Raw genomic sequence first — 25,293 nt, 5'->3', positions numbered from 1 at the left:
TGTGCATTTTATCATGTTGCTCTGCAGACTGCAGTGGGGAGCATACAAGAGTAGAAGCATCTGCAACCGCTAAACGAATTCACAATTAAATGGAACAGGGGTAGACGCAGTGTCACTGATTATAAGCAGTTGTATCCTTGGGAAACACAGTGGTCCAGTGGTAGTACTCACTGTCACCTCACAACAGGCAGGAGCTTAGTTCAAATCCAGACTGGTCCTATTGCATGCCTTCACTGTGTCTGCTTGGGTTTGCTCCAGGTATTCCAGCTTCCTCCCACAATCCAAAAAACATGCATGGGGTTGGATTAATTAGAGATCCTAAATTGACTCTAGATGTGACCTATTATCTGTCTCTGTGTATTAACCCTACAACAGTGTACCCTCGTCCTGTGACAGCTGTGATAGGCTTCAGCCTCCCCCTATAACTCTGAATTTGATAAGCAGAAGAAAATGAATAGGTTTTTAACTATAACTGCTGTATGTTGTTTATGGTAGAACGATGTCCATCGAGCGATCCAGAGGACCAACTCGGCCATGTTTAACCAGGTCCTCATTCTGATCTGCACCCTGCTCTGCCTCGTCTTCACTGGGTGAGCCTGCCTCTGCAGGGACTGTAAAACCATTCTGTTCAGAGTGGTGACATATTGTGCTTCTGTCTGTGTTTGCTAAAATGTGAAAGAACTGTGCAGATTTTTATTTATATTTTTAATAATTACTAAGCGATACTAAAAATGGTGATCCAGATAATTCCAAATATTATGGGAGCATAACTTTGACAGTGCTGTTTAGTTCACTGCAGGGTAGTTAAACTCATAGACAGTACGTAAAACACAGATGTAACCATGATTATGTGAGCTGTTTATAAACTGTTGTTTTGAAGCCTGGAGCTGAGCATTTTCACCATCAGCGTCTTGGTTTTTGGAAACCAGAGGTGACAAGCAATGGTTGGCTCTGACTGAGAAATCGAGTGACTCTGTGCGCTCATATGGTAGCGACCTGCCAATCACAAGGCAGGCGGACTCCAAAATATACCCTGCTTTATTTAACTCTGAATGGGGCCATAAAATTAAAAATATGAAAATCATGTTATACAGATGATTCAAAACTAGCAATTGAGATCATAATCATAATTATATTAATGAAGAAAACTGCAAAACAAACTAATAAAGTAAACAAATCCACTGATTTATCCATGTGTGGCTGATGCCATCACAGTGAGACAGCTGACGTCACATCTCCTGGCATCCACCGTGTTTTTGTGTTATTTCAGCTTGCTGTATACTCTTGCTTTTTGTGACCTGGTAAATGTGACACCGTTGCCGCAGCCGAGTGCAAAACAAGCGTATGAGATCACATTTCAGTGATATAGCCGTACAGGAACTTAGACATTTTCAGATTATACAGTGGAGGTTGATGCAACAGCTTTAAAAGAAGAGAATTTACAGTGAAAACTTTGAAAAGCACCCACCAGCTTTGTGCTTTGATTTCTTCTACTCTATACTACTGGTTAAAGTATAATTGTAACGGTGAAGAGTGATCCAAACCATTTTTGCTAGCTGAGAAATGCTCAAAATGAATTAAAATATCAGTTATGAAGTCAAAATGACAAACAAAAGCTTAATGTTTATTTTTTATTAATATTTAAACAAACCTTTTAGTTGTTAATACAGCATATTTATTTATCTATTCCTTGTGGCCTCTATGTCCAGGTTCATAACCAACCTACATGCTGTAGCTGTATATGCTGACTTCGTATTTGTTTGTATACAGCACGTGTGGGATTCAGCACCTGGAACGAGCAGGCAAAAACCTCTCCCTCTTCACTTCGTTCTACTTCTGCATTGTCACCTTCTCCACTGTGGGCTTCGGAGATGTGACTCCCCGCATATGGCCTTCCCAGTTACTGGTAGTCATCATGATCTGCGTGGCCCTGGTGGTGCTGCCTCTTCAGGTACAAAGATACTGAAATAATCTTTGGATCCGTTTACATTTCCTCGTGTGACCTCTGCATCGCGTGCTGCTTGTCAGTTTGAAGAGCTGATCTACCTGTGGATGGAGAGACAGAAGTCTGGGGGGAATTACAGCCGCCACAGAGCACAGACAGAGAAACATGTTGTGCTGTGTGTCAGCGCACTCAAAATAGACCTGCTCATGGACTTTCTCAATGAATTCTACGCTCATCCACGACTGCAGGTAACGACCGTTACATACACGTGCTCGAGGTTTACTTACAAGTGATAATGACTGACATGGTGTGTCTCCATTTACATAGAAATTCCTCTTTTGAGATACTGATGTGGTTCTTACATAATCTTCAAGGATTACTATGTGGTGATCCTGTGCCCAACTGAAATGGACCTCCAGGTGCGAAGGGTGCTGCAGATCCCTCTGTGGTCTCAAAGAGTCATCTATCTGCAAGGGTCTGTCCTCAAAGATCAGGATCTGCTTAGAGCCAAGTAAGTTACAGTTCCTATAACTAGATTATACTTTAACTGTGACTTTTTCCAATATACAATCCTGTGAAAAAAAGAGACTCTTCACAGGACTGTTTGCAGTCCTGTTAGAAACTAATCACACCCTTCCCGCTTCCAATAGGAATTAAGAGGGTAAGTAACACTTAGCCCTGCTAATCAAATGTACTTGATTAACTGATCATCAGCAAGTTAGAACACCTCTACAAAATTTTGTCAGTTTGCTAATCTTAACACAATTAAAACAATGCAACAGCCTCAGGAGTCACACTGTGCAATTCTCAGAGAAACTGGACCCCAGAGCTACATCTCAGACTTTACAGGCTTCAGCTAGTATGTTAAATGTAAAGGTTTATGACAGTACAATGAGAAAAAGACTGAACAAGTCTGGCTTGTTTGGAAGGGAGAAAGCGACATAACAGCACAGCATAGCACAGCGGGTTTGCCAAGTTGCATTTGAACCACACGACTTCTGAAACAATGCCCTTTGCACAGATGAGACCAAATGTGAGGCCATCTGTCCAACAGCTAAAACTTGGGCTCAAACTGGGTCGTGCAACAGGACCAAGATCTCCAGACAAATCTACAATCTTGTTTATTATTTCCTTACGCCTGGTGCACTTTCTTTTGGTGTTATGGTTTCATGTCCCTCTTGTTTTCCCACACTGTTAGTTTATTGTCTCCTTAGTCCTGGTCTTTTATTTTGGGAACCTCTTGTCTCTTGTGTTTTGTATTCAATTCTGCTTCCCCTCTTTCATTATCTGTAATTAGTTTCAGCTGTTTTCCCACCTGTTGCCTGTTTCCATGTTATCCTGTGTTTGTATATAAAGCCTCAGTCTCCTTTTTGTCCTTTGTTGTATTTTTCCTAGTTCTATATTTCCCTTGAATACTAGAAGTTTTGGTTTTCTTGTTTTTAACTTGCATTATTTTGTACTTGATGTAAATTTAGCATTTTAGCCGCTTTTAAGTTTACCCATTGTCTTCCAAGTCCTGCTTTTTGCATCCATCTTCTGCCTGCTACACAGCTGCTTCTGACACAAATGCCAACAAACATCAATGAAATGAAGGAAAATTGCAGTCAATAACATTGATTAGGGACGTGGTAAAAGTTTGGAACACTGTCCATCATTTACTGAAATGCGCCATGTTGGTGCTCATTTTGTGGGAGACTAAAAATTGCTTTATTATATAAAATTTTACAATCATTGTGTAATCTTTACTGAGTTCGCAGAATAGTATTAAAGCACAGAATGAATATTGGGAGGGGAGAGGATGGGAGTTGAGCTGTTGAAGCCCATATTATTAGTTAATGCAGTCCTTAGAAACCCACTATAAGTGGTTAAGTGTAAGTGTAAACATAGTCATAATAAAATACTGTTTTATTGTGTTTGCTTCACTGTGTTTGGCAAGGGAGAAAACATTTTGAGAAGAGGTCAGAGTGATGTGAGAATTTTATTTCTAAATAAATTCAATTGGGCCCCAAAGTATTTGTGCTTGACTTCAAAAGAATGCTACTAGAATGAAAATGAACAAATGGAAATACAGCTTGGATCAAATGCGTAGTTAAGATGTTAAGATAAATGTCAAACTTCCCATTACAAAGAATAACATAGATATTGAAAGAGAAAGTTGAAAAATGAAATGGTTTCAAGACTGACCTTTGTTGAAATTGTCTTTTTCCCCTTTTTTCTCAGTCAAATAGCTCTGTGTGCTGTTTTTTTCAGTTTGTTTGTCTTTCTTGGTTTCCTGTTGATTGGTTATGTTAAAAATATAATAATGTACTGGTGTCATATTCATAAAGACAGTTTTATGGATTCCTTTTATCATCTGACATCTGCACCTCATTTGTTTCCAATTAAATCATCTACAGTGGCTCCCAAAAGTTCATATTTCACATTCTGGGAAAGGTACTGATAATTCTTGCAAACTGTCAGTAGGACTTAAAAGACTATTGTCCTACCAATCCTTAATATTACCCTGATATTCTCTTCTTCTTTTCTTAGTAAATAGGCTTGTCAGAGCCATTGTTTGGCCTCATACTCAGACAACACTGTAATTATTCATTCAAGCTATACTCATTCCTTTTGAAAGTGAACCGATAGAGGGACTGCTCTTCTGAAGAAAGGCAACATAATCTGTCTCACATTCTTCTGATACTTTGGAGTTGTGAAAGATTCATGAGGGAGACTATGGAACATTGTAACAATGATGAAAGGCATAAAAACTTGTTGTCAATCTGTATGTCAAGTCAGGTTTATTTTTGTAGCCATAATGACATCTATGACTCAGTTGAATTTTATTTATGTCGTACCTCTCATACAAGTCCAATTTGACAAATATCCAGTATGCAGAGCTGCAGCCAAGCTTAAGCGATAAATCCAGGAATTTTGTACAGCGCATTACAGTTAGTTTGCATATTTGTGGTAATCGTATACAGTCTTGATTTATGTACGGCTGTTTGAAAAACTTCACAGGGATTCTTTCAGTGAAGTTGTGACAAAGGTGATAAAGATGAAGGTGTTCAATAGACAGAACCACACCAGGAACAGCCCAGATATACAGGGAGTGCAGAATTATTAGGCAAGTTGTATTTTTGAGGAATAATTTTATTATTGAACAACAACCATGTTCTCAATGAACCCAAAAAACTCATTAATATCAAAGCTGAATGTTTTTGGAAGTAGTTTTTAGTTTGTTTTTAGTTTTAGCTATTTTAGGGGGATATCTGTGTGTGCAGGTGACTATTACTGTGCATAATTATTAGGCAACTTAACAAAAAACAAATATATATCCATTTCAATTATTTATTTTCACCAGTGAAACCAATATAACATCTCCACATTCACAAATATACATTTCTGACATTCATGGATTCTGTCAGTGTTTTGATCTGTTCACCATCAACATTGCGTGCAGCAGCAACCACAGCCTCCCAGACACTGTTCAGAGAGGTGTACTGTTTTCCTCCTTGTAAATCTCACATTTGATGATGGACCACAGGTTCTCAATGGGGTTCAGATCAGGTGAACAAGGTGGCCATGTCATTAGTTTTTCTTCTTTTATACCCTTTCTTGCCAGCCACGCTGTGGAGTACTTGGACGCGTGTGATGGAGCATTGTCCTGCATGAAAATCATGTTTTTCTTGAAGGATGCAGACTTCTTCCTGTACCACTGCTTGAAGAAGGTGTCTTCCAGAAACTGGCAGTAGGACTGGGAGTTGAGCTTGACTCCATCCTCAACCCGAAAAGGCCCCACAAGCTCATCTTTGATGATACCAGCCCAAACCAGTACTCCACCTCCACCTTGCTGGCGTCTGAGTCGGACTGGAGCTCTCTGCCCTTTACCAATCCAGCCACGGGCCCATCCATCTGGCCCATCAAGACTCACTCTCATTTCATCAGTCCATAAAACCTTAGAAAAACCAGTCTTGAGATATTTCTTGGCCCAGTCTTGACGTTTCAGCTTGTGCGTCTTGTTCAGTGGTGGTCGTCTTTCAGCCTTTCTTACTTTGGCCATGTCTCTGAGTATTGCACACCTTGTGCTTTTGGGCACTCCAGTGATGTTGCAGCTCTGAAATATGGCCAAACTGGTGGCAAGTGGCATCTTGGCAGCTGCACGCTTGACTTTTCTCAGTTCATGGGCAGTTATTTTGTGCCTTGGTTTTTCCACACGCTTCTTGCGACCCTGTCGACTATTTTGAATGAAACGCTTGATTGTTCGATGATCACGCTTCAGAAGCTTTGCAATTTTGAGACTGCTGCATCCCTCTGCAAGATATCTCACTATTTTTGACTTTTCTGAGCCTGTCAAGTCCTTCTTTTGACCCATTTTGCCAAAGGAAAGGACGTTGCCTAATAATTATGCACACCTGATATAGGGTGTTGATGTCATTAGACCACACCCCTTCTCATTACAGAGATGCACATCACCTAATATGCTTAATTGGTAGTAGGCTTTCGAGCCTATACAGCTTGGAGTAAGACAACATGCATGAAGAGGATGAAGTGGACAAAATACTCATTTGCCTAATAATTCTGCACTCCCTGTAAAGTAAAGGATATAAAGGAATAATTATCTGGTGCTTTGCTTAATTTGTAAGTTTGCTTACCTCAAAAAAAGTCTTTGATTTTTATGGTAGTTTCATTTGAATTTTAATAGAGAGAATATCAAACAAAATCCAGAAAAAATACATTACATAGAAGTTAGAAACTGATTTGCATATGACTGAGTGAAATAAGTATTCGATCCTCAAGCAAAACATAACTTAGTACTTGGTACCCTTGTTTGCAACAGCGACAGCAAGATGTTTCTTGTAGTTGCAGACAGGAGGGATTTTGTTCCGCTCCTCCTTCCAGAAACTCTCTCCTTTATGTTTGTTGGCTGCTGCTTGGCAACTCAAAGCTTCAGCTGCCTCCACAGATTTTCTATAGGATTGAAGTCTGGAGACTGGCTAGGCCACTATATGAACTTAATGTGCTTCTTCTTTAGCCACGCCTCTGTTACCTTGGCAGTATGTTTTGGGTCAAGGTCATGGAAAAACAGCCCCAAATTATTTTTCCAACTCTGTGCTTGACTGTGAGGATGACTTTGGGTCATACTTAGTATTAATCTTTCTTCAAAGTCCGAGTTGATGCTGAAGAGCTTGATTTTGGTTTCATGTGACCACAGCGCTCTCTCTGGATCATTTAGATGTTCACTGGCAAACTTAAGACAGGTCTGTACGTGTGCCTTCTTTGGCAGGGGGACCTTGCAGGCACTGCAAGATTTCAGTTTATCACAGCATAGTGTGTTACCAGTGGTGACTTCAGTTCAGTTTTATTTATATAGCGCCAAATTAAACAACAGTTGCCTCAAGGTACTTTATATTATAAGTTAAAGACTCCGCAATAATACCAGGAAAACAGAGAAAACCCTAACAATCATATAATCCCCTATGAGCAAGCGCTTTGCTGACAGTTGGAAGGAGGGGCGGGGCCATCTGCCGCGACCAGTTGGGGATGAGGGAAGGAAAACAGGTCTCCTGTTATTGTGAGGGGAGGAAGAGAAGTTATATATTTTTTTTTTTCCATTTCTAAATCACATCAACAGTTGTTACCTTCTCACCAACCTTGTTGTCGTCTTGTAGTCCATTCTAGCCTTGTGCAGTTCTACAGTCTTATGCTTGATCTTCTTCGGCAGCTATTTGGTTTTGCGTGGTGGTGGAGAAGTGGGAATGGATAAAACTGATTTTATAGACAGGTTGAATAGGTTCAATTATTTATTTCAGTTAAAATTATGCATATCAATCTGCAACTTTTATGTAATGTGTTTTCCTCCATTAAAAGTAAAGAAACATAAGAATTAGAGAGCATTTTCAGGGGATCCCCCACCATAGCTGCCATCTTTGAAAACATTTTATTAATAATTAATAATAATAATTAATAACTGTAAACATAAACACACCCTGGCACTTCTCAGTCCTGTGCTGACTGTACAGCTGTACCATACGGCATGTCCTAACTTTATTCAAATCAAAATTACATTGATGTAATGGATTGTGTAAATTCACTGTATACATTTGGCAGGTTTCTGACAGAGCAATTAGAAGTCGAGGACTGGGCGTGTAGAGCTTATATTCTGCATCTGGTACTGTTTCAAATCCTCCCACACTTTGTTTTGCATTCTGCACTCTCTTGGCTCTGTTAATCATATGCAAAATCAGTTCCATATTCTCAGCACCTTCAGTATACAGTATATATTATTTCAGCTTGTTTTGTCTGCCTGCAAGCGAGCAATGCTAATCTGAAAATTCAATCAAAGATTGTTGTTGTCTCGCCTCACTATTATCATTTCAGCTTTGTCTTTTGTGGGTTGTATTTTCTCTGCCGCTGTTTTGTTTTTTTGTGTAACATGACATTTAATAATTTGTCAATTTTGTCACAATTCTGCAGAATGGATGATGCAGAGGCTTGTTTCATATTGAGCAGCCGTAACGAGGTGGATCGCATGGCTGCAGTAAGACAAAAAATAACAAATGACAAATTATGAACTGTGCTGTAATTCTGATTTATGAGTTTTCAGAAATTAATGCTGTCTGTCACAGAGACAGCTGCATAATTTTTGTTGTTTCCCCCCTCAGGACCATCAGACCATCCTGAGAGCTTGGGCAGTGAAAGACTTTGCTCCAAATTGTCCCCTATATGTCCAGATACTCAAACCTGAAAATAAGTTCCATGTTAAATTTGCAGGTGAGAGTTTCTAAATGAAATAATGAAGCAATCACGCAAATACATGTTCAGTCAAGTCAGTAACTTTTTGGACAATGACACAGTTGTTTTGTAATTTTGCCTCTGTACATCATCATGGTGGATTTAAATGTAAACAGTTAAGGTCGACTGAAGCTGAGAGTTTTTATCCGCTTTATTTGATATGGAATAATGAGGGGAGAGGCCTCACCTGACCATGAAACTGTTTATCAGTCCAATGACCTTTGGACATCTGGCTAAATAGGAACTATATATAAAAATGGCTGTAATTCCTAAACAGCTAGTGCAACACTTTTATTAAACCCTTTTATTCACCCCTTGAATTAAAGTCTGAACTTTAAATCAAAGCTTGATTGTGTGGTTTAAAATGCACTGTGGTGGTGGTGTGCTCAGACAAAACAACAGAAATTATTTTTTTGCCCATAAAAAAAGCAAATGGGGAATTATTTTACAGCCCACTTCTTTCCCTTCATATACACTCATTGGTCACTTTATTTGGTATAGCTGTTCAACATCTCGTTAGCACAAGCAGCTAATCAATCACATGGCAGCAACTTAGTGGATAATAATAATAATAATGGATTGGATTTATATAGCGCTTTTCAAGGCACCCAAAGCACTTTACAATGCCACTATTCATTCACTCTTACATTCATACACTGGTGGAGGCAAGCTACAATTGTAGCCACAGCTGCCCTGGGGCAGACTGACAGAAGCGAGGCTGCCATATCGCGCCATCGGCCCCTCTGGCCAACACCAGTAGGCAAGTAGGGTAAAGTGTCTTGCCCAAGGACACAACGACCAGGACAGAGAGCCCAGGGATCGAACCGGCAACCTTCCGGTTAGAGATGCGATTCCCAACCCCCTGAGCCAGGGCGACCGTGGCTCAGGGGGCATGTTTGGTTAAAGCGACGTGCTGAAGTTCAAAGTGAGCATCAGAATGGAGAAGAAAGCTGATTTAAGTGACTTTGAACATGACATGGTTGCTAGTGCCAGATGGGTGTTCTGAGTACTTCAGAAAAAAGAGGTCCAACCGAGTACTAGCTAGGTGTACATAATGAAATGGCCAGTGAGTCTATTTACCAGTAGCTTTTGTTCAGTCTGTGGTAATCAGACATTTATAAACCTTCCAGTTTGTTCTTTTACACCTAACAACTGCCCATACAGTTAGCTATTTCAGGTTTAAATGTCAGGCGAAAGCCAAGAGTTGATTAGCTTAGCTCGGCATAAATGTGTAACTCCCCATAACACCAGCATGTACTGTAAAAATTAATGAGATTGTGATTTAGCAAGAATTTGGGGAGTTAAGTGTATTTGTTAACAAATACAAATCTGTAAGACAGCTCTGATTGTGCACACAAGTAAATGCACACATGACCTTGGCTAAGCCTTATCATATACTTGCCTTTGCAGTGATGATGGGGCTGATACAACTTTGTACAGTGACACATAATATAATCACCCCATTATAACATTAGTGCAAGTTGTAGAGTACTGTGAGTAGTTCTCGGCCAGCTCTGCTGATCAACTATTTTCTTCATTTTCAGATCATGTTGTTTGCGAGGAAGAGTTCAAGTACGCCATGCTGGCTCTCAACTGTGTTTGTCCTGCCACCTCCACTTTGGTTACACTCCTTGTACACACTTCCCGTGGACGGTCAGTTCTTCTACAAAACCTCCTCAGGCTGTTTGATTACTCCTTAGTGAGACTGCAAAGTTCAAATTTCTTCACATTTTCATGTCTGCTGATGCATAAATAGGGCCCATGGAGCTGCCACAGAGAGGTGAGAAAGCCAAGCCAAAGACAAAAGTCCCAGCTCATTGTGAAGCTCAGCAGGATGTAGGAGAGAGTGCACCAAAAGAGAGAACAGCCGCCACCGAGATTGATTTTTTTAGCATGTGTTTCCTTTGTAGCGCCGTATGAAAAGCACTCCAGTGGAAAATGATTTTTTCACAGCATGCAAACAGATCTCGCTTAAAAGCTGATTTCAGTGCTCAAGGGAAACAGCATTAATGAAGAATAAATAGGCTTTAGTTAGTGCTTGCTGTGTTCCTGTCAACCCTTCAGAAAAAAAAAAGCTTGTGTATTTTCTATTCTAAATTTTTAAAATTGCAGACATTTTCCACACAAGTGTAACAATATGTACCTGAACGTACCGTATTTCATTCTGCATGTTTCCTTCGCTTGTGTGGGCGTTTTGTGTGAAACGCTAGGTTTTAGTGACATGCAGCTCATCATGGCGCTGCAGTGGGAAATAAAAGGGGATCAGGAGTTACCAATCGTCACGAGCAAGTTATTTTTCCTTTTACTCAGAAATATGAAAGTTAGAGTGAGAAATCCAATTTACATGTCTTCTTATGCAAATATTAATAACTACTAAGAAGCAAGTATGTAAACCACCACCTTGGGGTTGTTCTGAGCATCTCTCACAGCCCATTAAACTCCATCAAAGCACTTGAACAATTACAGTAATAACCGGAAGTCATTACAAAGGGCATATTAGCACAAAACTGCCTGACTGACACAGATAAATTAAGCTGCCTGCTTTCGTCAGGAGACTTTTGAGACCCCAAGGGTCTAGAGGTAGGTGTGCAGCAAAGAAGAGAGTTTTTCTTTCACAACTGATGATTATCACTGATGCTGAATAGACTGAATAGGTTTACGTGTTAAATTTACCCATCCGTCTGTATTTCCTCTGAATGATTCCAGAGAAGGACAGCAATCCCCGGAGCAATGGCAGAGGATGTATGGATGTTGCTCCGGCAACGAGGTCTACCACATCAAAGTGTGTGACAGCAAGTTCTTTGGAGAGTACAATGGCAAAAGCTTCACATATGCCTCCTTTCATGCTCACAAGAAGTGAGTAGCTTTGTAAGCAAACGCATCTCCCTCAGAGATTAAAATGTTTGCTTGTCTGTTTAGCTTAGTGTTACACAGCATTAAGTGCTTCAGCAGTGCTTTTCTGGTGAAAGTCATATTCTGTGTGCCGCAGACTACAAAAACACTGGTTTTAATTTCATGCATGTTTAGATAACACTTCTGCTCTTGTTTGAAGAAAAAGCTGTGCCAAATACTGTCTTGCCTAGAATTATAAAAGGAAGTTCATATCATCCTTATATCCGTCCTTTGCAAATAAAGCTACTAGCATCAATCAGTTAGCTAATCATGGCTTGAAAACCGGAAATAAGTAGAGCCGTTAGCTTGTCTCTGTCCATCTAAATCCACCTATCAGCAGCTTTAAGACCCATCAAACAACTGTTCTGCATAGGGCAGAGTTTAAAGTTTAAAAACTATTCAAGATTAAATAGTTAGAATGAATTTGAAGCTTTATCTAAATTAATTTCATTTCAAAGGTTAATGAGACCTAAAAACTTCATGTCCAGTATATTCAGTTATATCTGATGAAGGCTGCCTAAAATTATGCTGGCTTTGCACACACATAAGACTTTAGGGGCTTCTTCTTTCCGTCCAATAATGTTCCATAATTTTCAATTTAGAATTGTGTCTCATGTCTCTCTGTTACACTGTCTCTGGTGCTACACACAACCTAATTTAGCAGTGACCAAAGATACCACAGTCTGCCCTGCACCAGTTCAGCACCTGTCTGTCTAATATACAAAGTTATACATGGTCTGGCACCTCCACCAATGAGTGATCTTATTAAACAAAAGTCTAGCAGTGTTGTCGGGTCTCGACTGACTCGAGCCACTGTGAGAGGTGATTGTGAATGGGCATTTAGACGGACCACCTTTTCACAGAATGCTCTGTCGTATCAAGGAGTGAGCTTCTGGAATAGTCTTCCACTGTCAGGGAAAGTACAAGTCTTTGTATCTTTAAGAGTCACTTAAAAGGGTGGCTGAGGGACGCACAAACATGTGATCATGTTTAATTAATCATGCTTTACATTAGACGTGAAAAAGAGTTAGTGTATTACAAAAAGGGAAACAACTATTAATGTAATGGGTCAGTGCAATAACCCGACAGTCAGGGCATGTGTAATACTGGGGTTTGTGCAATATAATTGATGTGTTTCCGTTATTGTTCTCTGTATTGTCCTCTGTTGTCCACTCCTCTTCTCATATTTACATTTGTTAAAATGTTCATTAATGTGTATTGCCCCACTTTCTAAATAAAGTAAAATTACACTAAATTAAATTAACACAGTTCATCACTGTACACTAAACAACATCACTGAAAAACTACCCAGTCTAACCTGCTCTTACTATCTTTTTTAGTAAAATGGACTGAAACATTCAATTTGAAATTATGTGCTACTTTTAAAAAATTACTCCACTTACCAAGTACCACAAACACAACTTCTTATCTGAACCATGAGCGCATTGCAGGGATGAAATGAAAAAAAGGATACATGCAGGCGGGGTCATCTGTTGACTTAACTCCCTCAGTGGCATCAGTTAAAAGGAGAACCACAATGCAGCTCGTAAAAACAGATGTTGCTTGACAGTATTTTGTGCAACTACCACTCAGATGTAACAACTCGTTAACTGTAGATGCCATTCTGGATTGTTCCAACCTCCTTCAACCCCTGGATAAGGAGCATGTGGCTGTGTTTGGACATGACATAAGAATCATACTGATGCTCCATCAAAATAGGACGTAAGAAGCTCCACTTTGGGGGTTTTCTTGTGTTCCCATGTCTTTCATGTACAGTCTAGTAGTCGCTTTGTCCTGCTGGAAGAGTCCTGCCATCAGGGAGTGGTATTAGTGTTGTGTTCAAACTAAAATCTACTATTCATCGGGTTCTAAGAGAGAACGGCATATCATATTAGCAACTGAACTAGCTGCAAAACAATATCAGTCAGAAGATCTTTTGTGGGATTGTATCAGTTATCAAGGAAAGCTCAGTATTTCTTAACACCTGTTTTGTATAATTTTAGCAAAGTGCTATAATGAAAATTTATTTGATATAGGAATAACAAGTACATTTAATATGCATGGAGGTTAATTATTAATCTTGGAGCTCTCATTAAGATGCAAATTAAAGTTTTTCTTTTTTTCATGCTGTAAAATATAATTAGCTAATAATACCTCAAACTTATACCTCTTTGATGACATCTCTGATAAGATATATCTGTTTAGATGAGAAAGAATGAGCAGAAACACCAACAAATATGCTTTAAGATTGCAAATCTTATTAAAGCTCTTAATAGCTTTTAAGCAATTAAAAGACTTACTACTGAATTTTCAGTTTTAATTTGAAGTTTCTGTGCTCATCCAATCTGAAAATCTAGTCTTTAAACTTACGAGTAGAACTGCTCTTTTTCTTTTGTCCTCAGTCTTCCATCAAGCAGGTCGTTCAGGCGCTTTAGTCTAACGGCAGGTATGTGATCCCCAGGTATGGTGTTTGTCTGATTGGTATAAAGAGGGAAGACAACAAGAGCATCCTGTTAAACCCTGGGCCGCGCCACATCATGGCTTCTACAGACACATGCTACTACATCAACATCACCAAGGAGGAAAACTCAGCCTTCATCTTCAACCAGGAGGAGAAGAAGGGTGGTCCTGCTGGGGGACTCTTTGATGGGCCTTCACAGCTTCCTGTCCACAGCATCATTGCCAGCATGGGTGAGAAAGAAAACAAACTGATCACGTTCGATCAAACTTAGGACTGAGATTCATATGAACCAGAATGGATGTATTTACAGGTACGGTTGCCATGGATCTTCAGAATACAACCCCTCCTGATGCCCCAGTAGGTAAACTGGTCCCACCTACAGTAAATGGAACTGGAAGTCGTAGGCCGAGCATTGCTCCGGTTCAGGAATTAGCAGACTCTGCCTCAATCTTGCCATGTGACCTGCTAAGTGACCAATCAGAAGATGACTCGGTCTTCACAGATGAAAAAGGCCACTCATCTACAGAGTAAGGATTCTGGTTTTCTGTGCACGTGTAAACACACACAGTTTAATACCACCAATCTATTTTCTTAACTTCTTGTCCAGTCCGGGGTAGTGGGAAGACTGGAGTCTAAACCAGCTCTCATAGAGGGAAAGGCAGGTCACACCCTGCCAGACAAACATAGTTGTATTAAACATTAAGATTGTCTTAATTTGCACATGGATGTATGCCTTGTATTCAGAATGCTGGCAGGTATTAAATGTGTATTTTATGTCACCATGGCTGAAGTTCATGTTGTTCTCAGAGAGCCAGCCATTCACTCTCACATCTTTGAGAATTACCAGCTGACAGGGAGGACATAAAAACACACACAAAAAGGTGGCAGATGGTAACTGGATTCAAAACCAGGACTCTCTTGCTGTGAAAATGCACGTTAAAGCCATTAACTGTATCTAAAAGATGGACATAGCCTCTGTGTTCATAGTGTTTATGTATCTTTTTTGAATCTACGTTGTTTTTACTGAACAGCAAGGTTCAAAATATCTGGCTTCACAATTAAAAGGTATTGAAGTCTACGAGCCCATTGCTCATTTTATTTATAACTTCAGTTAACAACTTTGTAATATTATGGTCTTAGTCACTGTCACTGATGTTTGTTTTGTAAAATATGACACAGTTTTAGATGGTAGCGACTTCCATCTATTATATACAGTCTATTCTTAAACCTATTTACAAGGAGACCGAGCAGAAACCACACCTAAAGAAACTGATTTAAAAAAAAACAGCAGGGAGTATTATTAGCGAGTATGATTACTCGTTATTTATTAGGCTTAAATTTTTCTCAGATAGAACATAATTTTTTGTAATCTTGTATTTTTGCTTTAAGTTTGCATTCTTGTTTAAGTTCACAACATGAACTTTAGCATGCTGGCATGGGTTCATGTTGTTCTTGTTCAACTTGAACAAGAACAACATGAACTTCAGCCATGGTGACATAAAATACACATTTAATATATGCCAGCATTCTGAATACCAGGCATACATCCATGTGCAAATTAAGACAAACTTAATGTTTAATACAACTATTTTCTTCACTGTTTTGTAGTATCCGCCTATATATTATGCAAAAAAACAACAACCCTCAAACAAACAAACAATGTTTCTTACCTGTTAGATTTCTGTAGTGGCCCGTGCTAATGTTCTGTACATATAATAAAGATACTCCTTCATATTTCCTTTTTTCTCTCCAAGTAACAGAGGCCAGTTTGGGTGTTTTTATTAAAAAATAAAGGAAAGGAAAGTCCTGTATGGTTTATGAAATGTGTCGTTCATGCTTTTTGGATTCGTTGCCAGGTATGTGAAAGGTTATCCCCCTAACTCTCCGTACATTGGGAGCTCGCCCACCCTTTGCCATCTGTTGGCTGAAAAAGCCCCGTTTTGCTGCCTACGTCTGGACCAGGTGGGCAGTCGATGTTCCTTCAACTTAGTCACTCAAATTACTTACTGCCTCAATCACTCCCTCTCTCCTCTCTCTGTTGTTCACTTCATAAAAGCAATCCTGAAATACCTCCATGTTTCTGAGTTTTTTCTGTCTTTGCAGGGGTGCAGGCACAACAGCTTCGAGGATGCCAAAGCGTACGGGTTTAAAAACAAGCTCATAATCGTTTCAGCCGAAACAGCAGGGAACGGTCTCTATAACTTCATAGTGCCTCTCAGAGCCTATTACAGACCCAGGAAAGAACTCAACCCTATTGTCTTGCTGTTGGATAACCCGTGAGTTCGCCCTCGCGGCGCGCACACACGCCTGCCACACGCACACTGTCCCTTTCTTCTCCCTTCACTCCATCCTTCACCGTTTCACACCGGGAAACATTATGTATGTTAAAAGCCTGCGTCAGCCGAGCACTTAGGACACGGCTGTGGAGGCGGGACTCCATTGTTAGCCCTGATGTTAGGTTAGTGCTGTACCGCTTGCAGTGACGGTGTGTTTTGAGTGACAAAGAAAATAAAAACACTGCTCTCTGTACCTCCAGACGGTCACCATGGTAACTTGCTTTGCCTTGAACCTGAATGATTTAGATTGCTACAAGGGGAGGAAAAGATGGAGAAAATGATTTCTTTGGAGAGCACTACGCAGGCTTTCATCCACAGCCCTGATGTGTCCCTTTCAGCCCCCACATGCCAGCTCTCAGGACTCTCATGGAAACAGACAGATAACAATAACTCTCCGTTCATGCGGCGCTCTCTCTTTCTCTCTTCCTATTGGTGTCGCACGCATACAAATACAAACACCCACGCATTTACGACAGCCTTGGGTCTCTAGTCAGCAGGACTGGGCAGATGCATATGCAGTGACGTTCTGTCAGCAGCTAAATCTCTCTGAGTGGACTCATCCCTCAGCCTGAAGCCACTAACAGGGAATTAAAGCTACCATTTAAGTGCTTTGGGGAACTTGTGCTCACTGTTGCACATATTATAAGAGCATAGCAGCTACTATAGTCAAAAATCTTAATGCGTTCTACTTTAATAGACTTTATTTTATGTTTGTCTTCTTTTTTTGAGGAGACGTCAGGGCTATTTCATTTTGCCAGCTGAGATTTGAATGATCAAATGCTCAATATTTCAAATTTGGCCCATCTCATGTTGTTATAATTCATCGCTGCACATTAAACAAAATGACAAGAAATGGCATGTCTACAAGAAATACTATTCACTTTTTGTGCAGCAGTTCAGCAGTTCAACACTCTTTACATAAGACAGAAAGATAAACATCATTAGTAACACTATATTTACATAATATCAGAAGTGTGGCTACACACAGCAAAATATTTAAAAAGTACAAGAGGAAGCCAACATGTTTTCAGAGAAAGGAAGCTTGGGCTACAACTTTTCTATGTTTGAATGATACACTTATCTCTTTAAAATCTGTTATATATTCATGTAATAAGGTTCATGGAAGCTAAATGCACCATATATACTTCCCTCAGGCCTGATAATCACTTCTTGGAGGCCATCTGCTGTTTCCCAATGGTCTACTACATGGCTGGATCCATAGACAAGTGAGAATGTCACATAATTTTCTGCTTTCATTTTCAGTTTTGATATTTATTACATTTACTTTTTTATGTTATATTCTGCTTTTTTATTGTGTGTGTATATTTCAGTCTGGACAGCCTGCTCCAGTGTGGGATCATCTACGCCGATAACCTGGTCGTTGTGGATAAAGAGAGCACCATGAGCGCCGAGGAAGATTACATGGCCGATGCCAAAACTATTGTCAACGTGCAGACAATGTTCAGGTAAAGTGAGCATTTTTTCCAGTCGTTCATATATTATTCATGAACCGCAGTCAGTTTGTTATGAAATGATGCCTGAGCTTCTAATTCCTCTTTTTTTTTCTATCACTTTCTCCCACTCAAGGTTGTTTCCCAGTCTCAGTATAATCACAGAGCTTACTCACCCATCCAACATGAGATTCATGCAGTTCAGAGCGAAGGACTGCTACTCATACTCTCTCTCTAAGTTGGAAAAGGTAAAAACAGCATGAGGGAGCTTACGGTTAGTTGCCCTGTAGGCCTTTACAGATGCTTTGCTTTATGTGTGTCCTGTCTCTCCCCCACAGAAGGAGCGTGACAAAGGCTCCAACTTGGCCTTCATGTTTCGCCTACCCTTCGCTGCGGGCAGAGTCTTCAGTATCAGCATGCTGGACACCCTGCTCTACCAGGTTGGTACACACTTGCAGCGAAACGCGTAGTCTGAGGTGACTCTTTTTTAACACTAGGTGAAAGAAATGAGTAATGTCTGAATGATGGCTCATAGCAGCAGAAAAACAGCATCACCTGAAGATGGTGAGCAGTGTTACCATCATAAAGCACAAGTGCCCTCTTGTGTTCAGTGACTGATTAAAAGGTTTCCCTTTTTTTTTTTCTATTGCATTTATAGCTGTCATGGCTATGTGTATGTGTATGTATGAAGCGATACAAGTAATCTTCTGCTATTCTTTGTTAGTCTTTTGTGAAGGACTACATGATCCTTATTGCAAGACTGCTGCTGGGGCTGGATACCACCCCAGGATCAGGATACCTGTGTGCTGTGAGTGTGACAGAAGAACAGAATTAATGAAAAGAAAGAAGCACAGTGCAGCCCATATGCCCTAATAGTATATGCTATCATGTGCTGTTCTAGATGAAAGTAAAAGAGGAGGATCTGTGGATTGGCACTTACGGGAGACTGTTCCAGAAGCTCTGCTCCTCTAGTGCTGAAATTCCTATTGGGATCTATCGAACTGAGTCACACATTTTCTGCACTTCTGAGGTGAGATCTAAGCAAGATGTCAGGCTATCAATCTCCAGTCCAAGAACTTATTTATTAAATACACAAAAAACAAATGAATGTATGCAGTGATGTATTTCCATTGAGATCTCATTTTGGTGCTTGAGCAAAAACTAAAAACAGAAGAAAATGATTTACCTCAATGAATTATGGTCAGCCTCCCTTCTTTAAAGATGTGTAAATGTAACTTATTGTCTCGCCACCTTAGTCGCAGGTGTCAGTCAGCGTTGATGACTGCGAGGACACAAAGGATAAGGGGGACGAGTCTCGCAACAACGACCCATCCGATCACCCCCTGTTGAGGAAGAAGAGCATGCAGTGGGCTCGGCGTCTGAGTAAGAAAAGTGTGCGGTGGCAGGGGGCGAGCCGGGATTCGAACAAAGAAAACGCCCAGCGCATTGCCCAGCAGCGCCTCAACCTCTACAGGCGCTCTGAGAGGGAAGAGCTGTCAGAACTGGTCCGCAACCGCATGAGGCACCTGGGCCTCCCCACATCTGGATATGGTAATGATAGACACGAGAAAACCGACAGCTCGGTATTTAATTGTTTTTAATCTAACTGCTGTTTGTGTACCTGTAGATGACCTGACAAATCTGACAGCCAGTGACGTCATGAACAGAGTTAATCTGGGTTACCTACAAGGTATTCAACTCATGATCCTGCAAATACAGTTTGATCATGGCATCGCCTTTTGTGCTTGACTGTGGTGATGTTTGTGTTTCAGATGAACAGAACGATCACCAAAATACTCTCTCCTATGTCCTTATTAACCCATCTCCTGACACTAGGCTGGAGCTCAATGATGTTGTGTAAGTTTTACTACTTTATGTTGCTGCGCTGTGTATTTCCCTTCCTCCACATCGTTGTATTTCGATGTATTTACATGTCTGATGACATCAAATTATTCAACGGTGAGGGAAAAAGAAAAAAAAATGCCAGTAAGATATTAGTGCACACTATAATTAAAATAAAGTGAATTGCCAATATTTTTATGTTATTAATGAATGAATGTAATTTGTAGAGCAAATCCATAAAAATGGCATATTAACTAATTTTACATGCTACAACTTTACATTTTTGTCAGTTTATTAGGCATCTAAGCTGTAAAGAGATAAAGACTTAGCTGGTTTTTATAGTAGATTATGTTGCAATTAATGAGCAGACATCGAAAAGAGTACACTCAAAAAAATGAAATTGAGTGGTTGTTACGTTTACAAAATTCAAACTTGCAATGTGAACAAAATAATTTCATGTTTCTGTGGTGAACGTAATTAAATCATGTAGGATCTGCATGAAATCCAGCAACTTAATTTATTCTTGTTGAGATGACATGATACAATCTAGTAAGAGTGGTTAGTTGCCTGGATTCACAAAATTCACAAGATCAGACAAGAGTTCAAACCACAGGAAAATCACTGGGGTTAGAAGAGACAGACAACCATACACACACTATTAGCTATTTATTGTGGTTTAACCTGTAAAGGACAAAAACGTACAGAAAATTCTATATAAAGCCTTGTAATCATAGTTTCCCTATTTTTTTAAACTCTATATTGACAGCTCGGTGGCACAGTGGTTAGCACTGTTGCCTCGCAGCAAGAAGGTCTTGGGTTCAAATCTGCAATCTGGCCAAGTTTGCAGTGGGTTCTTTCTGGGTACTCTGGTTTCCTGCCACAGTTAAAGTCATGCATAAATTAGGTTTAGGTTAATTGGTGTTTCTAAAATATCTGTGAACATGAGTGCAAATGGTTGTCTGTCTCTCTGCGATAGACTGGTGACCTGTCCAGTACTCTGACTCCCACCCTATCACATCTGGGATAGGCCCCAGTGTCACTGCAACCCTGGTAAAGATAAGAGGAGTGCAAGTTATTATAAATCCATTAACATTTTATGTTAACAAGACTCTAGACTTTGTTACACTTTGTTGAACACTCCAAAAATAAATAACTTTATAAATGAATGTAAAATAATCATGGAAAGGATTTCCACATTAATAAATGGCTTTCTATCACAATTAAGCATTTTTGTTGTACTAACGTAATTTGCATTGGTTGGATCAACTCAATTAAATTAAGTTGGACTCAACTGTAGTAAAACAGTTGATTCATCATTAATTAATCAAGTTAGTCCAACTCAAGTACATTAAGTTGGATTAACAGAATTGCTTAATGCTAAAATAAAGCAATATAATTACGTGGAAATTCTTTCCATGATTTTTTTATGTTCATTCAAAGAGTTATTTTTTTGAGTGTACTGGACTTAATTTTGTCTGGTGGCAAGAAGCACACCTCTTATGAATATAAATAAAAGAGGGGTAAATAAAGGTGATGTCAGTAAGTTGCTTCAATTGCCTTTAAATTGTAAATTAAAGACGCTACAATAATAGAGAAAAAACTCCAACAATCAGACAACCCCCTATGAGCAAGCACTTGGTGACAGTGGGAAGGAAAAATTCCCTTTTAACAGGAAAAAACCTCTGGCAGAACCAGGCTCAGGGAAGGGTATGACCAATTAAGGCTAAGGTGTAGGGGGGCATGACAAAAGACATGCTGTGGAAGAGAGCGAGAGATGAATAATATCTAATTATTAGATACTGAGTGGTGTATAAACACTTAGACAGTGAAAAAAGGTGGTGAAGAAACACTCATGGGAAGCACCCGGCACTCTAGATCTGTTGCAGCGTAACTAAGGGAGGTTTCAGGGTCACCTGATTCAGCCCTAACTATATGCATTATCAAAAGGAAAGTTTTAATCATAATCTTAAATTTAGAGAGCGTGTCTGTCTCCTGAATCCAAACTGGAAGCTGGTTCCACAGATTAGGGGCCTGAAAGCTGAAGGATCTGCCTCCCATTTTACTTTTAAGTATCTTAGGAACCACCAGTAACTCCTAGAGCATTAGAGCAAAGCACTCTAATGGGTTGATATGATACAATGAGGCCTTTAAGATGTCCTGGTCCTTTCATTCTTCAGTGAGCTGAGTGAGTATGGAGCAGTTTTAATAATGAGCGAGATACATCAGCATTTCATTGCTTTCTGCTCTCTTTCTCCCACCCAGCTACTTGATTCGTTCGGACCCTCTGGCTCACGTCCCCGAAGAGCCCCCTGTCCACAGCAGCAGCCTGAAAGAGAGACACGAGTCCAGCATGGACACCAAAGAGGACACCCAGCTCTGATACCCTGCCAACCTTTATTGCTACACTCATTAACCCAGCTTCAGCTTCTGTGGGGGTCTCGTTGCATCCATGCGGGTCCAGTCTGAAAGAGGACAATTTGTGCTACAAAGTTTCAGCACCTGCAGTCTGCCACTGTATTATACGAGTGCCTAATGTTTGTCAGGTGACAGCTGATGTCATCAGTGACATTTTCATCCTCTTGCCACAAACTCTGTAAAAATAGTGTGTTGATATTTGTGAGAGCTCTTTTTAGATAGAACTTTATTAACTTTATTAATCCCTCGGGTGGGTTCCTCTGGGAAATTCGATTTCCAAAAAAGCACAGCACCGACAGAAGTTACAGATTTACAGAATATTATATATATATATATATATATATATATATATATATATATACACACACACACACACACACACACACACACACACACACACACACACACACACACACACACATATATATAAATACAGAGACAATATAAATAAAATATACGAAGGGGATAAATAGAATAAATAGGAATAAAAATAAAAATACAAGTGAAAATAGGAATAAAAATAAAAATGAGCAGTCAGGGACATGCTTGTTATGAAGTGAAGTGAGCTAACTGAAGGAATGCCAGTCAGTTTCATCAGAGCTAAAGAGCCGGCCCTGGTTAGAATGAATCCAATTCATTTAGCCATTCAAGTATGAGCACAGAAATATGTATTTGTCACTGAAAGCTACAGAACTCTGGTGGTTTGGTTTGAAGTATCGTTATTAGAAAAATTGTGACATTGAAGTTCAGGAGTTAATCCTCTTTCCTTGCTTTTTTTTTTTGAGAATATCAGGTGATCATATTTTGAATTTCCCTGGATACACATTTTCTGTTTATCACCACTCGCATAAACTCAAGCGTAACTTGCAACACTACATGACTCAAATAAAAATATATGCTTTAAACTCTCAAAGCTTAATTTTTGCAGCTGAAGAATAGAAGTAGATTTTTAGTGGTGTAGATTAGTATCATGTACAAATAATGGTGGTTACTTATATGTTTGCTGCAGTGCATTTCTTAGACTGGATGAAGTATTTACTACTACAAGAGCTTAGTTCAACCCTTTAAACAGGCTGTGCCATGTATTCAATATTGTGCCATAAAGTATTTAGTTGATTAACACTATATTAGTAATTAGAGAGCGCCATTTTTCTTTCAGCACCGCTAAGTGAAACACTTTTGCTTCATAATATACAATTGTGGTTGCTTTGGCCTAATGTAAGAGTCTTTCTGACTCTTTGACTTCGTACTTATTTGAGTGTTGAACTTATTTATACTTGAGTCTTATTTTATTCGCACATTAAAGTGCTGTATTATGAACACAACATACTGAAATGATTTCAAGTTGCCTATATTGTTTTTTTACTATAGAAACCTGTCTATTAGTAAGCAATGACATTAAAGGAATAGTCTGATGCTTTAGAGACTTTGCAAGAATTTTGAGAAGAATGCTACTGCTTAAATTGTTTTAAGATAATTTCATAAAAATGTTAGCTTACTTTAAGATAAGCACCATAAATGGGGGGAGCAACTAACCTGCCCGGAGGCCGCAACAGACTGAGCTAAGTAACATGTTAAATCTAATTTAGGCTTTTTAATTATTTGAATTGTGAAAATATCATTTATGGATTGTTTATTGTGTTTATACAAGCCTCTGTTTATTCCTTCTTCTTCTTCTCTCAACAACCCAGAGCTAGTTAATGAATAAACCGAAGAACAAACTTGCACCTCTAAATGCACAGACACAAATCACTTATGTACCTGCATGAAAATATGGGACATTTAATACATTATTTATAGATTATTAAAGTCCTATTATTTAATAAAACAAGTTATTGGGATACGTTCAAGGTGAAATCTGATTTTTGTTGTTGCCATCACAGGAAGTTATGATTTGGTTGTGATAGAGAAATGTTGTTTTATAAATTGTCTGAATGTATGCATGAAGTGGGTTTGATCAGTGAGACGCTCCCTCTGATCTCTGTTTGAAAGATTATACACTTCAGCTTCCTTCTAACTGGCTTTTGAGACCTGACCTGATTTTATGAGAAATGTGTTTGCCCCGATGAGCAGGAGGAAACTGCAGCTGAAAGTCGTCAACTTTCTTTGGTGGCCGCTGAGGCTGACTGCACGAGTGAGTAAATCCCCATAAAGTACCCTGTTTAAAAGACCATTCTTTAGAGTATTAAAAAGTATGTCTGATGCAAAAAAACATACATATATGTAAACCCATGCACCTAACACTGGTGCTATTGCCATGGTTACCTTAATTGACAGGAGCTAGTTGGTGTATACTTTGCTTCACTTCCACTGATTGGCGTCACTAAACTGGAATCTGTAATTATGCTGCTGGTGATTTTTGAAGCATTTTTAATGGAATTTTCTCGCTAAAAAGGGATTTCACATTTTTACTTGTTCTTTCAAATACAAAATGACTTGATAACATTAATGAGAGATAGGTCTGACAGATTATAGGTGAAAAATAATCACTTTTTGGGAAAACAAGGCACACGGTGAGCCATCAGTGTTAGATGGTGAGAGCAAACTTGTCGGTTGATGTACAGTAAAATTCTCCATTTTCTTTAGTGACTTTAATTTATCAGGACTTTTGTTTTTAATTTGATATTTGCTTATTCTATGTACATCATTAAGTGTATTTTCTTTAATAAACGACAATATAAAAGATCATTTACAGCAATTATAATCATTTAAAACATTTCCATATTTGTACTGGGATAGTTTTTTTTTGTTAAAGTCGCAGGGAACCACCGGAGCTATGGATTGGTTGCATATTTCCACTGGCTCCCTGTGGCTCTAAGGCAACAAAATCATCGTAATATTGTAATTAAAATGCAAATTTGATTAAAACCAAATAATCATAAATAGCCCACTGCCGAGTAGCAGTGTGGTACAATGTTTTACTTAGCTACATCTATTAGTAGTCCTGATAGTTTCATTAAGGTAATTATTAAGTCTGAAAAATATGTTGATTATTTTTAAATAATAATTGCTCAAAAAAGTCTGTTTGAATGTACAAGAGACTGGCATATACAGTTGTGTTAAAAAGAAACTTTTCACAGGACTTTTTGCAGATATATTTCATGCTTATAGAAGCACCTGAAATCACCTGCTGCAAAACAAATCCAAATCATGACCATAAATGTTGATAAGCTGCGT

The 25,293-nt window shown here is 39.2% G+C and overlaps 1 protein-coding gene across 2 annotated transcripts in view; it reads left to right on the top strand.

Moving 5' to 3' along the window:
• kcnt1a (potassium sodium-activated channel subfamily T member 1a) overlaps nucleotides 1-24,802 on the top strand; it is a 44,166-nt gene extending 19,364 nt beyond the window's left edge. The window contains exons 10-31 of one of the 2 annotated variants that reach the window (XM_085464069.1): nucleotides 496-590; nucleotides 1,771-1,951; nucleotides 2,029-2,193; nucleotides 2,320-2,456; nucleotides 8,402-8,465; nucleotides 8,590-8,698; nucleotides 10,264-10,372; nucleotides 11,426-11,575; nucleotides 14,073-14,302; nucleotides 14,383-14,599; nucleotides 15,929-16,034; nucleotides 16,176-16,348; nucleotides 17,563-17,634; nucleotides 17,740-17,874; nucleotides 17,996-18,107; nucleotides 18,201-18,299; nucleotides 18,584-18,667; nucleotides 18,761-18,889; nucleotides 19,116-19,410; nucleotides 19,487-19,549; nucleotides 19,632-19,716; nucleotides 21,964-24,802. In XM_085464069.1, coding sequence (XP_085320195.1) covers nucleotides 496-590; nucleotides 1,771-1,951; nucleotides 2,029-2,193; nucleotides 2,320-2,456; nucleotides 8,402-8,465; nucleotides 8,590-8,698; nucleotides 10,264-10,372; nucleotides 11,426-11,575; nucleotides 14,073-14,302; nucleotides 14,383-14,599; nucleotides 15,929-16,034; nucleotides 16,176-16,348; nucleotides 17,563-17,634; nucleotides 17,740-17,874; nucleotides 17,996-18,107; nucleotides 18,201-18,299; nucleotides 18,584-18,667; nucleotides 18,761-18,889; nucleotides 19,116-19,410; nucleotides 19,487-19,549; nucleotides 19,632-19,716; nucleotides 21,964-22,081 — 2,928 coding nt within the window. In that variant the 3' untranslated portion in view covers nucleotides 22,082-24,802. Of the gene's footprint in view, nucleotides 1-495; nucleotides 591-1,770; nucleotides 1,952-2,028; nucleotides 2,194-2,319; nucleotides 2,457-8,401; nucleotides 8,466-8,589; nucleotides 8,699-10,263; nucleotides 10,373-11,425; nucleotides 11,576-14,072; nucleotides 14,303-14,382; nucleotides 14,600-15,928; nucleotides 16,035-16,175; nucleotides 16,349-17,562; nucleotides 17,635-17,739; nucleotides 17,875-17,995; nucleotides 18,108-18,197; nucleotides 18,300-18,583; nucleotides 18,668-18,760; nucleotides 18,890-19,115; nucleotides 19,411-19,486; nucleotides 19,550-19,631; nucleotides 19,717-21,963 lie in introns of both variants that reach the window. The other variant, XM_085464068.1, reaches the window with a different exon arrangement.
• The last annotated feature ends 491 nt before the right edge of the window (nucleotides 24,803-25,293 follow it).

This window comes from Copadichromis virginalis, linkage group LG7, assembly GCF_057382275.1.
Source record: "Copadichromis virginalis isolate Kocher_CV1m ecotype Utaka linkage group LG7, C_Virginalis_male_GT1.1, whole genome shotgun sequence".
Classification (NCBI taxonomy): Eukaryota; Metazoa; Chordata; class Actinopteri; order Cichliformes; family Cichlidae; genus Copadichromis; species Copadichromis virginalis.
Note: the sequence above shows the minus strand (reverse complement) of the source record. Positions and strands in the feature narration are given on the sequence as shown.